Source organism: Phyllobates terribilis, unplaced genomic scaffold (genome assembly GCF_046119375.1).
Source record: "Phyllobates terribilis strain yellow unplaced genomic scaffold, ASM4611937v1 Scaffold_1__5_contigs__length_1240528914, whole genome shotgun sequence".
Taxonomy (NCBI): Eukaryota; Metazoa; Chordata; class Amphibia; order Anura; family Dendrobatidae; genus Phyllobates; species Phyllobates terribilis.
In genome coordinates, this window is record NW_027362761.1 from 620306385 (window position 1) to 620320135 (window position 13751).

The window sequence follows — 13751 nt, forward strand, 5'->3', positions numbered from 1 at the left end:
GATTCTACATGATTCCAGCCTAAGGTTACATGGTCCTGACTGGAAAGATATGTATCTGCTCCATTGACCATCAGAGAAACCGATGGATACATTTGGGGAGACCAAGTTGGGACGATGAAGTCACCTGGTCCCATGGATATGTTGTTTGGGGTTTCCAGGTGGGACCCTCTGGTTTCCTTTAACCCATGGACACATTCAGAGATGCCAGATTGGGACCAGCCGGTAATCTGGCCCCATGGAAACTCTCGGAAAGGCCAGGGAGGTACCCTCGGGTCTCCTTGCCATGCACCTCGATGGACTGTCAGCTTCCTAAGCTTGCCCCTACCTTCTCTCTGTGGGGCCCGCCAAAAGCATGGGGCCACTGGTTGAGGTAGGTTGACCTGGAAGTCCCTAAGTCGCAGTTGTTCTATCTCAGGTGGGCCAGCGGAAGGGCAAGACTGTGTATTGTTGTACCATCTTAGGTATTTGCTGGGACTGTTCTATGTGTTTGTTGTCCGCTTTGTGGTTTAATAAGTATTGCCACATTGTTTTACCCTCAACCCTGTGTTGTCTGAGTGGTATTATGCCCACGGAAGACCCAGTGTCTTCACAGCCGATGAAAGTGCGCAGGATAAATGTGATCCAAAATGTTCTGGACTACAAAATGCCACCAATAAAAACTGCTCTAACCCACAAAAAAAACAAGTCCCCACTCAGGTCCGTCATCTGTTAATGAAAATATAGGGGGTTTCCACGTTACTGGTAACACAAAGGCTCTGGAAAAGCGACGAGTCTACCGTCAAAAGAAATCCTGTGCTATTGAAATGTCCCACAATCTGCCTAAAATGCAGTTAGCGCCCACATGTTTGCCATTAATCTAGTGAGAAAAGCCACATTTTAATTTACAGATGGGTGGGTCCAGAAGCATGTGCCGGGCACTACAGTGTGCTGGGCACTACATTGTGCTGGGCACTACATTGACATATTGCCATTTTCACTCATCCACTGCTGCCTGTTTTTTGCAAATCGCCCACGAAGTCAAAATGGTCACTACACCCATTGATGAATTCCCAGATGGGTGTAAATTCCCCAAAGGGTAACATGCGGGGTTTTCTGCTATTGTGAGATTTGGGACTTATGGCGTTTGCAAACTATTCTAGGAAAATCTGAGACGCCAAAGTCAAATAGCGCTACTTCCCTCCCAAGTCTCGCCGTATGGCTAAGCAGTATGGTATTGCCACGTTCAACAGAAATTGTGGAACAAATTTTGGTGCCATTTTCCCTTAAAAATCAAAAATCTGGGGCTAAAACAAAGTTTTAGTAGTAAAAATGTAATTATCTTGTCACCACCCAATGGAAAAAAATTCTGTGACACATATGTGGTGTTAATATGATCACTGCAACTCTATATGAATTCATTGAGAGGCGTTGTTTGTAAAATAGGGTCACTTATGAGGGGTTCTGCTGTTCAGGCACTTCACGAATGTGACATGGCACCTGCAAACCAGAACAGTAAAATCTACACTATAATATGGTGCTCCTTCCCTTCCGAGCCCTGTTGTGCACCCATACAGTAGTTTTCCCCCACATATGGGGTATCTGCGTACTCAGGAAAAAATGGACTGCCATACTAGTTGTACAATTTCTCCTGTTACCCTTGTGAAAATGAAAGATTTAGAGCTAAGGCAACATTTTTGTGAAAAACTTGTAATTTTTCAGTTTCTTCCACTCTGCTATTATTCCTTTGAGACACCTGAAGGGTTAACAAACTTGCTGAATGCGGTTTTGAATACCATGAGGTGTGCCATTTTTACAATGGGGTATTGTAAAATCTGATTTGTCAATTTCATTGGAAAAATTAAAATTTTACTGCTAATTTTTTAAACTTTCTAATTTCCTAACAAAAAAAATCTTTGTCAGCAGCATTTTTTAAAGTAGACATGAAAATTCAAAGTTCAAAAATTGTGAATTTTTCAAGTTTCAATATTCTCATAAAAAAAATGCAAATCATATTGATCTAAATTACCACTATCGTGAAGTACAATGTGTCACGAAAAAACAGTCTCTGAATCACTGGGATATATTGAAGCTCCAGAGTTATTACTACACAAAGTGACGCTGGTCAGAATTGAAAAATTTGGTCTGGCTCGCCGGGCCCGTCCTCTCCTCCTCTCTGCTCTCCGGGCCCGTCCTCTCCTCCTCTCTGCTCTCCGGGCCCCTCCTCTCCTCCTCTCTGCTCTCCGGGCCCCTCCTCTCCTCCTCTCTGCTCTCCGGGCCCCTCCTCTCGTCCGCTCTGCTCTCCGGGCCCCTCCTCTCGTCCTCTCTGCTCGCCGGGCCCGTCCTCTCCTCCTCTCTGCTCTCCGGGCCCGTCCTCTCTGCTCTCCGGGCCCGTCCTCTCGTCCGCTCTGCTCTCCGGGCCCCTCCTCTCCTCCTCTCTGCTCTCCGGGCCCCTCCTCTCGTCCGCTCTGCTCTCCGGGCCCCTCCTCTCGTCCTCTCTGCTCGCCGGGCCCGTCCTCTCCTCCTCTCTGCTCTCCGGGCCCGTCCTCTCTGCTCTCCGGGCCCCTCCTCTCGTCCGCTCTGCTCTCCGGGCCCCTCCTCTCGTCCGCTCTGCTCTCCGGGCCCCTCCTCTCGTCCGCTCTGCTCTCCGGGCCCCTCCTCTCGTCCGCTCTGCTCTCCGGGCCCCTCCTCTCGTCCGCTCTGCTCTCCGGGCCCCTCCTCTCGTCCGCTCTGCTCTCCGGGCCCCTCCTCTCGTCCGCTCTGCTCTCCGGGCCCCTCCTCTCGTCCGCTCTGCTCTCCGGGCCCCTCCTCTCGTCCGCTCTGCTCTCCGGGCCCCTCTTCTCGTCCGCTCTGCTCTCCGGGCCCCTCCTCTCGTCCGCTCTGCTCTCCGGGCCCCTCCTCTCGTCCGCTCTGCTCTCCGGGCCCCTCCTCTCGTCCGCTCTGCTCTCCGGGCCCCTCCTCTCGTCCGCTCTGCTCTTCGGGCCCCTCCCCTCGTCCGCTCTGCTCTCCGGGCCCCTCCCCTCGTCCGCTCTGCTCTCCGGGCCCCTCCCCTCGTCCGCTCTGCTCTCCGGGCCTCTCCCCTCGTCCGCTCTGCTCTCCGGGCCCCTCCTCTTGTCTACAGTTCAGCTCTGCAGTGAGCTCAGGAGAGCAGGCTGTCAATTATTTATAAATAAAATATCATTTATAATAAGCCCTGGAGGCGGAGTCTCAGGGAGATCAATGGCCCGCCCATAGATCTTACCAGCTCATTTACATATTAGAGAAATCCACATCTTTCTTATGACATCGGATCGCAGTTATCAAGGTGTCAAGTTATTAATCTTTCTATTACCTGCGCCCATAGAGACGGCTCAGGAGGGCCGATGTTTTTACCTTATATTTATTAAGTTCCTTAATTCTACTGGCGGGTGGTGGTTGTTGTGTGGGGGATGGTGGTGGTGGTTGTGTGGGGGATGATGGTGGTGGTGGTTGCGTGGGGGATGATGGTGGTGGTGGTTGCGTGGGGGATGATGGTGGTGGTGGTTGCGTGGGGGATGATGGTGGTGGTGGTTGCGTGGGGGATGATGGTGGTGGTGGTTGTGTGGAGGATGATGGTGGTGGTGGTTGTGTGGGGGATGATGGTGGTGGTGGTTGTGTGGGGGATGATGGTGGTGGTGGTTGTGTGGGGGATGATGGTGGTGGTGGTTGTGTGGGGGATGATGGTGGTGGTTGTGTGGGGGATGATGGTGGTGGTTAAGTGGGGGATGATGGTGGTGGTTAAGTGGGGGATGATGGTGGTGGTTAAGTGGGGGATGATGGTGGTGGTTAAGTGGGGGATGATGGTGGTGGTTAAGTGGGGGATGATGGTGGTGGTTAAGTGGGGGATGATGGTGGTGGTTAAGTGGGGGATGGTGGTGGTTGTGTGGGGGATGATGGTGGTGGTTGTGTGGGGGATGATGGTGGTGGTTGTGTGGGGGATGATGGTGGTGGTTGTGTGGGGGATGATGGTGGTGGTGGTGGTTGTGTGGGGGATGATGGTGGTGGTTGTGAGGGGGATGGTGGTTGTGGTTGTATGGGGGATGATGGTGGTGGTTGTATGGGGGATGATGGTGGTTGTGGGGGATGATGGTGGTGGTGGTTGTGTGGGGGATGATGGTGGTGGTTGTGTGGGGGATGATGGTGGTGGTTAAGTGGGGGATGATGGTGGTGGTTAAGTGGGGGATGATGGTGGTGGTTAAGTGGGGGATGATGGTGGTGGTTAAGTGGGGGATGATGGTGGTGGTTAAGTGGGGGATGATGGTGGTGGTTAAGTGGGGGATGATGGTGGTGGTTAAGTGGGGGATGATGGTGGTGGTTAAGTGGGGGATGATGGTGGTGGTTAAGTGGGGGATGATGGTGGTGGTGGTTGTGTGGGGGATGATGGTGGTGGTGGTTGTGTGGGGGATGGTGGTGGTGGTTGTGTGGGGGATGATGGTGGTGGTGGTTGTGTGGGGGATGATGGTGGTGGTTGTGTGGGGGGTGGTGGTGGTTGTATGGGGGATGATGGTGGTTGTGGGGGATGATGGTGGTTGTGGGGGATGGTGGTGGTGGTTGTGTGGGGGATGGTGGTGGTGGTTGTGTGGGGGATGGTGGTGGTGGTGGTTGTGTGGGGGATGGTGGTGGTGGTTGTGTGGGGGATGATGGTGGTGGTGGTTGTGTGGGGGATGATGGTGGTGGTGGTTGTGTGGGGGATGATGGTGGTGGTTGCGTGGGAGATGGTGGTGGTTGTGTGGGGGATGGTGGTGGTTGTGTGGGGGATGGTGGTGGTGGTCGTTGTGTGGGGGATGGTGGTGGTGGTCGTTGTGTGGGGGATGATGGTGGTCGTTGTGTGGGGGATGGTGGTGGTTGTGTGGGGGCTGGCGGCGGTGGTGGTTGTGTGGTGTGGTGGTGGTTGTGTGGGGTGGTGGTGGTTGTGTGGGTGGTGGTGGTTGTGTGGTGGTGGTTGACTGGGGGGTGGTGGTGGTTGTGTGGGGGATGGTGGTGGTGGTTGTGTGGGGGATGGTGGTGGTGGTTGTGTGGGGGGTGGTGGTGGTTGTGTGGGGGGTGGTGGTGGTGTTTGTGTGGGTGGTGGTGGTGGTTGTGTGGGGGGTGGTGGTGGTGGTTGTGTGGGGGGTGGTGGTAGTGGTTGTGTGGGGGGTGGTGGTGGTGGTGGTTGTGTGGGGGGTGGTGGTGGTGGTGGTTGTGTGGGGGGGTGGTGGTGGTTGTGTGGGGGGGTGGTGGTGGTGGTTGTGTGGGGGATGGTGGTGATGATTTGTTTTCTTCTCCACAGATCAGTCGCTTCTGTTGGGATCATAGCAGCATCGCCTTCCAGTGTATGGGCCGAGTCCTGGAGCCGCACTGCTACATGGGAGACCACAGCCTAATGGTGACCCCCCTCCAGAGGGAGAGAGCGTCACACTAGACGGGGGAGAGGGGAAGAGCGTATCGCATTAGACGGGGGAGAGGGGAAGAGCGTGTCACACTACACGGGGGAGAGGGGAAGAGCGTGTCGCATTAGACGGTGGAGAGGGGAAGAGCGTGTCGCATTAGATGGGGGAGAGGGGAAGAGCGTGTCGCATTAGACGGGGGAGAGGGGAAGAGCGTGTCGCATTAGACGGGGGAGAGGGGAAGAGCGTGTCGCATTAGACGGGGGAGAGGGGAAGAGCGTGTCGCATTAGACGGGGGAGAGGGGAAGAGCGTGTCGCATTAGACGGGGGAGAGGGGAAGAGCGTGTCGCATTAGACGGGGGAGAGGGGAAGAGCCTGTCGCATTAGAGGGGAAGAGCGTGTCACATTAGACGGGGGAGAGGGGAAGAGCGTGTCACATTAGACGGGGGAGAGGGGAAGAGCCTGTCGCATTAGATGAAGAGCCTGTCGCATTAGATGGGGGAGAGGGGAAGAGCCTGTCACATTAGATGGGGGAGAGGGGAAGAGCCTGTCGCATTAGATGGGGGAGAGGGGAAGAGCCTGTCGCATTAGATGGGGGAGAGGGGAAGAGCGTGTCACATTAGACGGGGGAGAGGGGAAGAGCGTGTCACATTAGATGGTGGAGAGGGGAAGAGCGTGTCACATTAAATGGTGAAGAGGGGGAGAGCGTGTCACATTAGACGGGGGAGAGGGGAAGAGCGTGTCACATTAGACGGGGGAGAGGGGAAGAGCGTGTCGCATTAGACGGGGGAGAGGGGAAGAGCGTGTCGCATTAGACGGGGGAGAGGGGAAGAGCGTGTCGCCTTGGCCGGGGTGAGGGGAAGAGCGTGTCACATTAGATGGGGGAGAGGGGAAGAGCGTGTCACATTAGACTGGGGAGAGGGAAGAGCGTGTCACATTAGACGGGGGAGAGGGAGAGAGCCTGTCACACTACACGGGGGAGAGGGGAAGAGCGTGTCACATTAGACGGTGGAGAGGGGAAGAGCGTATCACATTAGACGGGGGAGAGGGGAAGAGCCTGTCGCATTAGACGGGGGAGAGGGGAAGAGCGTGTCACATTAGACGGGGGAGAGGGGAAGAGCCTGTCGCATTAGACGGGGGAGAGGGGAAGAGCCTGTCGCATTAGACGGGGGAGAGGGGAAGAGCATGTCGCATTAGACGGGGGAGAGGGGAAGAGCGTGTCACATTAGATGGTGGACAGGGGAAGAGCGTGTCACATTAAATGGTGGAGAGGGGGAGAGCGTGTCACATTAGACTGGGGAGAGGGGAAGAGCGTGTCACATTAGACGGGGGAGAGGGGAAGAGCGTGTCGCATTAGACGGGGGAGAGGGGAAGAGCCTGTCGCATTAGACGGGGGAGAGGGGAAGAGCGTGTCGCCTTGGCCGGGGTGAGGGGAAGAGCGTGTCACATTAGACGGGGGAGAGGGGAAGAGCGTGTCACATTAGACGGGGGAGAGGGGAAGAGCGTGTCACATTAGACGGGGGAGAGGGGAAGAGCGTGTCACATTAGACGGGGGAGAGGGGAAGAGCGTGTCACATTAGATGGGGGAGAGGGGAAGAGCGTGTCACATTAGACGGGGGAGAGGGGAAGAGCGTGTCACATTAGACGGTGGAGAGGGGAAGAGCGTGTCGCCTTGGCCGGGGGAGAGGCTAAGAGCCTGTCACATTAGACGGGGGAGAGGGGAAGAGCCTGTCACACTACACGGGGGAGAGGAGAAGAGCGTGTCGCATTAGACGGGGGAGAGGGGAAGAGCGTGTCACATTAGACGGTGGAGAGGGGAAGAGCGTGTCACATTAGATGGTGGAGAGGGGAAGAGCGTGTCACATTAGACGGGGGAGAGGGGAAGAGCGTGTCACATTAGACGGGGGAGAGGGGAAGAGCGTGTCACATTAGACGGGGGAGAGGGGAAGAGCCTGTCACACTACACGGGGGAGAGGGGAAGAGCGTGTCACATTAGACGGGGGAGAGGGGAAGAGCGTGTCACATTAGACGGGGGAGAGAGGAAGAGCGTGTCACATTAGACGGGGGAGAGGGGAAGAGCCTGTCACATTAGATGGTGGAGAGGGGAAGAGCGTGTCACATTAGACGGGGGAGAGGGGAAGAGCCTGTCACACTACACGGGGGAGAGGGGAAGAGCCTGTCACACTACACGGGGGAGAGGGGAAGAGCGTGTCACATTAGACGGTGGAGAGGGGAAGAGCGTGTCACATTAGACGGGGGAGAGGGGAAGAGCCTGTCGCATTAGACGGGGGAGAGGGGAAGAGCGTGTCACATTAGACGGGGGAGAGGGGAAGAGCCTGTCGCATTAGACGGGGGAGAGGGGAAGAGCGTGTCGCATTAGACGGGGGAGAGGGGAAGAGCCTGTCACATTAGATGGGGGAGAGGGGAAGAGCCTGTCGCATTAGACGGGGGAGAGGGGAAGAGCATGTCACATTAGACGGGGGAGAGGGGAAGAGCGTGTCACATTAGATGGTGGACAGGGGAAGAGCGTGTCACATTAAATGGTGGAGAGGGGGAGAGCGTGTCACATTAGACTGGCGAGAGGGGAAGAGCGTGTCACATTAGACGGGGGAGAGGGGAAGAGCGTGTCACATTAGACGGGGGAGAGGGGAAGAGCGTGTCGCCTTGGCCGGGGTGAGGGGAAGAGCGTGTCACATTAGACGGGGGAGAGGGGAAGAGCGTGTCACATTAGACGGGGGAGAGGGGAAGAGCGTGTCACATTAGACGGGGGAGAGGGGAAGAGCGTGTCACATTAGACGGTGGAGAGGGGAAGAGCGTGTCACATTAGATGGGGGAGAGGGGAAGAGCGTGTCACATTAGACGGGGGAGAGGGGAAGAGCGTGTCACATTAGACGGGGGAGAAGGGAAGAGCGTGTCACATTAGACGGGGGAGAGGGGAAGAGCCTGTCACATTAGACGGGGGAGAGGGGAAGAGCCTGTCACATTAGACGGGGGAGAGGGGAAGAGCCTGTCACATTAGACGGGGGAGAGGGGAAGAGCCTGTCACACTACACGGGGGAGAGGGGAAGAGCGTGTCACATTAGACGGTGGAGAGGGGAAGAGCGTGTCACATTAGACGGTGGAGAGGGGAAGAGCGTGTCACATTAGACGGTGGAGAGGGGAAGAGCGTGTCACATTAGACGGGGGAGAGGGGAAGAGCCTGTCACATTACACGCGGGAGAGGGGAAGAGCGTGTCACACTACACGGGGGAGAGGGGTTAGAGCGTGTCACATTAGACAGTGGAGAGGGGAAGAGCGTGTCACATTAGACGGGGGATAGGGGAAGAGCGTGTCACACTACACGGGGGAGAGGGGAAGAGCGTGTCACATTAGACAGTGGAGAGGGGAAGAACGTGTCACATTAGACGGGGGAGAGGGGAAGAGCGTGTCACATTAGACGGGGGAGAGGAGAAGAGCCTGTCACACTACACGGGGGAGAGGGGAAGAGCGTGTCACATTAGACGGGGGAGAGGGGAAGAGCGTGTCACATTAGACGGTGGAGAGGGGAAGAGCGTGTCACATTAGATGGGGGAGAGGAGAAGAGCCTGTCACACTACACGGGGGAGAGGGGAAGAGCGTGTCACATTAGACGGTGGAGAGGGGAAGAGCGTGTCGCATTAGACGGTGGAGAGGGGAAGAGCGTGTCACATTAGACGGGGGAGAGGAGAAGAGCGTGTCGCCTTGGCCGGGGGAGAGGCTAAGAGCCTGTCACATTAGACGGGGGAGAGAGGAAGAGCGTGCCACATTAGACGGGGGAGAGGGGAAGAGCCTGTCACATTAGACGGGGGAGAGGGGAAGAGCGTGTCACATTAGACGGGGGAGAGGGGAAGAGCGTGTCACACTACACGCGGGAGAGTGGAAGAACGTGTCACATTAGACGGGGGAGAGGGGAAGAGCGTGTCACATTAGACGGGGGAGAGGAGAAGAGCCTGTCACACTACACGGGGGAGAGGGGAAGAGCGTGTCACATTAGACGGGGGAGAGGGGAAGAGCGTGCCACATTAGACGGGGGAGAGGGGAAGAGCGTGTCACATTAGACGGTGGAGAGGGGAAGAGCGTGTCGCATTAGACGGTGGAGAGGGGAAGAGCGTGTCGCATTAGACGGTGGAGAGGGGAAGAGCGTGTCACATTAGACGGGGGAGAGGGGAAGAGCCTGTCACATTAGACGGGGGAGAGGGGAAGAGCGTGTCACATTACACGGGGGAGAGGGGAAGAGCCTGTCACATTAGACGGTGGAGAGGGGAAGAGCGTGTCACATTAGACGGGGGAGAGGGAAAGAGCCTGTCACACTACACGGGGAGAGGGGAAGAGCGTGTCGCATTAGACGGTGGAGAGGGGAAGAGCCTGTCACATTAGACGGGGGAGAGGAGAAGAGCGTGTCGCAGTAGACGGGGGAGAGGAGAAGAGCGTGTCGCAGTAGACGGGGGAGAGGGGAAGAGCGTGTCACATTAGACGGGGGAGAGGGGAAGAGCGTGTCACATTAGACGGGGGAGAGGGGAAGAGCCTGTCACACTACACGGGGGAGAGGGGAAGAGCGTGTCACATTAGACGGGGGAGAGGGGAAGAGCGTGTCACATTAGACGGGGGAGAGAGGAAGAGCGTGTTACATTAGACGGGGGAGAGGGGAAGAGCCTGTCACATTAGACGGTGGAGAGGGGAAGAGCCTGTCACATTAGACGGGGGAGAGGGGAAGAGCGTGTCACATTAGACGGGGGAGAGGGGAAGAGCGTGTCACATTAGACGGGGGAGAGGGGAAGAGCGTGTTACATTAGACGGGGGAGAGGGGAAGAGCCTGTCACATTAGACGGTGGAGAGGGGAAGAGCCTGTCACATTAGACGGTGGAGAGGGGAAGAGCCTGTCACACTACACGGGGGAGAGGGGAAGAGCGTGTCACATTAGACGGGGGAGAGGGGAAGAGCGTGTTACATTAGACGGGGGAGAGGGGAAGAGCCTGTCACACTACACGGGGGAGAGGGGAAGAGCGTGTCACATTAGACGGGGGAGAGGGGAAGAGCGTGTTACATTAGACGGGGGAGAGGGGAAGAGCCTGTCACACTACACGGGGGAGAGGGGAAGAGCGTGTCACATTAGACGGGGGAGAGGGGAAGAGCGTGTTACATTAGACGGGGGAGAGAGGAAGAGCGTGTTACATTAGACGGGGGAGAGGGGAAGAGCCTGTCACACTACACGGGGGAGAGGGGAAGAGCGTGTCACATTAGACGGGGGAGAGGGGAAGAGCGTGTTACATTAGACGGGGGAGAGGGGAAGAGCCTGTCACACTACACGGGGGAGAGGGGAAGAGCCTGTCACATTAGACGGGGGAGAGGGGAAGAGCCTGTCACATTAGACGGTGGAGAGGGGAAGAGCCTGTCACATTAGACGGTGGAGAGGGGAAGAGCCTGTCACACTACACGGGGGAGAGGGGAAGAGCGTGTCACATTAGACGGGGGAGAGGGGAAGAGCGTGTCACATTAGACGGGGGAGAGAGGAAGAGCGTGTTACATTAGACGGGGGAGAGGGGAAGAGCCTGTCACATTAGACGGTGGAGAGGGGAAGAGCCTGTCACATTAGACGGTGGAGAGGGGAAGAGCCTGTCACATTAGACGGTGGAGAGGGGAAGAGCCTGTCACATTAGACGGGGGAGAGGGGAAGAGCCTGTCACACTACACGGGGGAGAGGGGAAGAGCGTGTCACATTACACGGGGGAGAGGGGAAGAGCGTGTCGCATTAGATGGGGGAGAGGGGAAGAGCGTGTCACATTAGATGGTGGAGAGGGGAAGAGCGTGTCTCCTTGGCCGGGGGAGAGGGGGAGAGCGTGTCGCGTTGGACGGGGGGAGTTGTCTCAGGAACATTGGTCTGATCGCTCACGTGTTCTGGGTGGTCGGGGAGGGAGCTGTTCGTGTAGATGGAGCTTGTTACGAGGGGGCTGCTCACAGCTACGTTCAGACCCTCCTATTTCTGACGAGTCCGTGTATTTATAGGGGAAGATCAGAGAACGCATGCATCGGATGACCAGCCTAAGGGAGACCCTGCAAACTGCTCCTCTCCAAGAGTGAGAGCCGCCTACTCTAATCCCCATTGTCTGTATTCTCCACACGCTGGCTCTTCTATCTGTCATGTCCTGAGATCTTTCCTTCATTCCTGGGCATCTGCTCGCACCCCTCCAGGGATCCATCTACTCCTCACACCCGCCGAGAGCTTACTCCAGCTCCTGCTGCCTCCTCTCATCTGTTTCCATCTTCTCCTCTTCAGTCAGTTCCCAGTGTCTCTCATCACATCTAAACTGTCTTGAAAAAGTCTTCATACCCCGTTTACACCTTCACTTAACACCCACACACTTAAATGTATTTTATTGGGATTTTATGTGATACCAACACAAAGTAGTAAGTATTTGTCACATGTAAAGTAAATGATGGTCTTCTATTTAATAAATACATATACAGTTAGGTCCATATATATTTGGACAGAGAGAACATTTTTCTAGTTTTGCTTCTACACATTACCACAATGAATTTTAAACAAAACAATTCAGATGCAGTTGAAGTTCAGACTTTCAGCTTTCATTTGAGGGTATCCACATTCAAATTGGGTGAAGGGTTTAGGAGTTTCAGCTCCTTAACATGTGCCACCCTATTATTAAAGGGACCAAAAGTAATTGGACAATTGACTTCAAGGCTATTTCATGGACAGGTGTGGGCAATCCCTTCGTTATGTCATTCTCAATTAAGCAGATAAAAGTCCTGGAGTTGATTTGAGGTGTGGTGCTTGCATTTGGAAGGTTTTGCTGTGAAGTAAACATGCGGTGAAAGGAGCTCTCCATGAAGGTGAAACAAGCCATCCTTAAGCTGCAAAAACAGAAAAAACCCATCCGAGAAATTGCTACAATATTAGGAGTGGCAAAATCTACAGTTTGGTACATCCTGAGAAAGAAAGAAAGCACTGGTGAACTCATCAATGCAAAAAGACCTGGGCGCCCACGGAAGACAACAGTGGTGGATGATCGCAGAATAATCTCCATGGTGAAGAGAAACCCCTTCACAACAGCCAACCAAGTGACCACCACTCTCCAGGAGGTAGGCGTATCAATATCCAAATCTACCATAAAGAGAAGACTGCATGAAAGTAACTACAGAGGGTTCACTGCACGGTGCAAGCCACTCATAAGCATCAAGAAGAAAAAGGCTAGACTGGACATTGCTAAAAAAACATCTAAAAAAGCCAGCACAGTTCTGGAAGAACATTCTCAAGATCAACCTCTACCAGAATGATGGAAAGAGAAAAGTATGGCGAAGGCGCGGTACAGCTCCTGATCCAAAGCATACCACAGCATCTGTAAAACACGGCGGAGGCAGTGTGATGGCGCGGGCATGCATGGCTGCCAGTGGCACTGGGTCACTAGTGTTTATTGATGATGTGACACAGGACAGAAGCAGCCGAATGAATTCTGATGTATTCAGAGCCATACTGTGTGCTCAGATCCAGCCAAATGCAGCCAAACTGATTGGTCGTCGTTTCATACTACAGATGGACAATGACCCAAAACATAAAGCCAAAGCAACCCAGGAGTTTATTAAAGCAAAGAAGTGTAATATTCATGAATGGCCAAGTCAGTCACTTGATCTCAACCCAATTGAGCATGCATTTCACTTGTTAAAGACTAAACTTCAGACAGAAAGGCCCACAAACAAACAGCAACTGAAAACCACCGTAGTGAAGGCCTGGCAGAGCATCAAAAAGGAGGAAACACAGCGTCTGGTGATGTCCATGAGTTTAAGACTTCAGGCAGCCATTGCCAACAAAGGGTTTTCAACCAAGTACTAGAAATGAACATTTTAGTTACAATTATTTAATCTGTCCAATTACTTTTGGTCCCTTTAAAAACAGGGTGGCACATGTTAAGGAGCTGAAACTCCTAAACCCATCATCTCATTTTAATGTGGATACCCTCAAATGAAAGCTGAAAGTCTGAACTTCAACTGCATCTGAATTATTTTGTTTAAAATTCATTGTGGTAATATCTAGAACCAAAATTAGAAAAATGTTGTCTCTGTCCAAATATATATGGACCCAACTGTATATATATATCTGAAAATTGTAAGGTACATTTATATTCAGCCCCCTGTCGTCTGATTCCCCCTCCCCCCCCCCCCAAGTAAAATCCTGAGTGCTCAAGGAGCACACCAGAAAGGTCAGGGGTAAAGTTGTGGAGAAGAGTAAAGCAGGGTTAGGTTATAAAAGAGAGTCCAAGTTCTGAACATCTCACGGAGCATTGTTCAATTCATCATTCAAAACTTGAAGAAGGATGGCAGAACTTCAAACCTACCAAGACATGGCCGTCCACCTAAACTGAC

The 13751-nt window shown here is 54.2% G+C and overlaps 1 protein-coding gene across 1 annotated transcript in view; it reads left to right on the plus strand.

Moving 5' to 3' along the window:
• TAF1C (TATA-box binding protein associated factor, RNA polymerase I subunit C) overlaps positions 1 to 13751 on the plus strand; it is a 126337-nt gene that overhangs the window by 71603 nt on the left and 40983 nt on the right. The window contains exons 5-6 of the mRNA XM_073684376.1: positions 5264 to 5359; positions 11382 to 11452. Coding sequence (XP_073540477.1) covers positions 5264 to 5359; positions 11382 to 11452 — 167 coding nt within the window. The remainder of the gene's footprint in view (positions 1 to 5263; positions 5360 to 11381; positions 11453 to 13751) is intronic.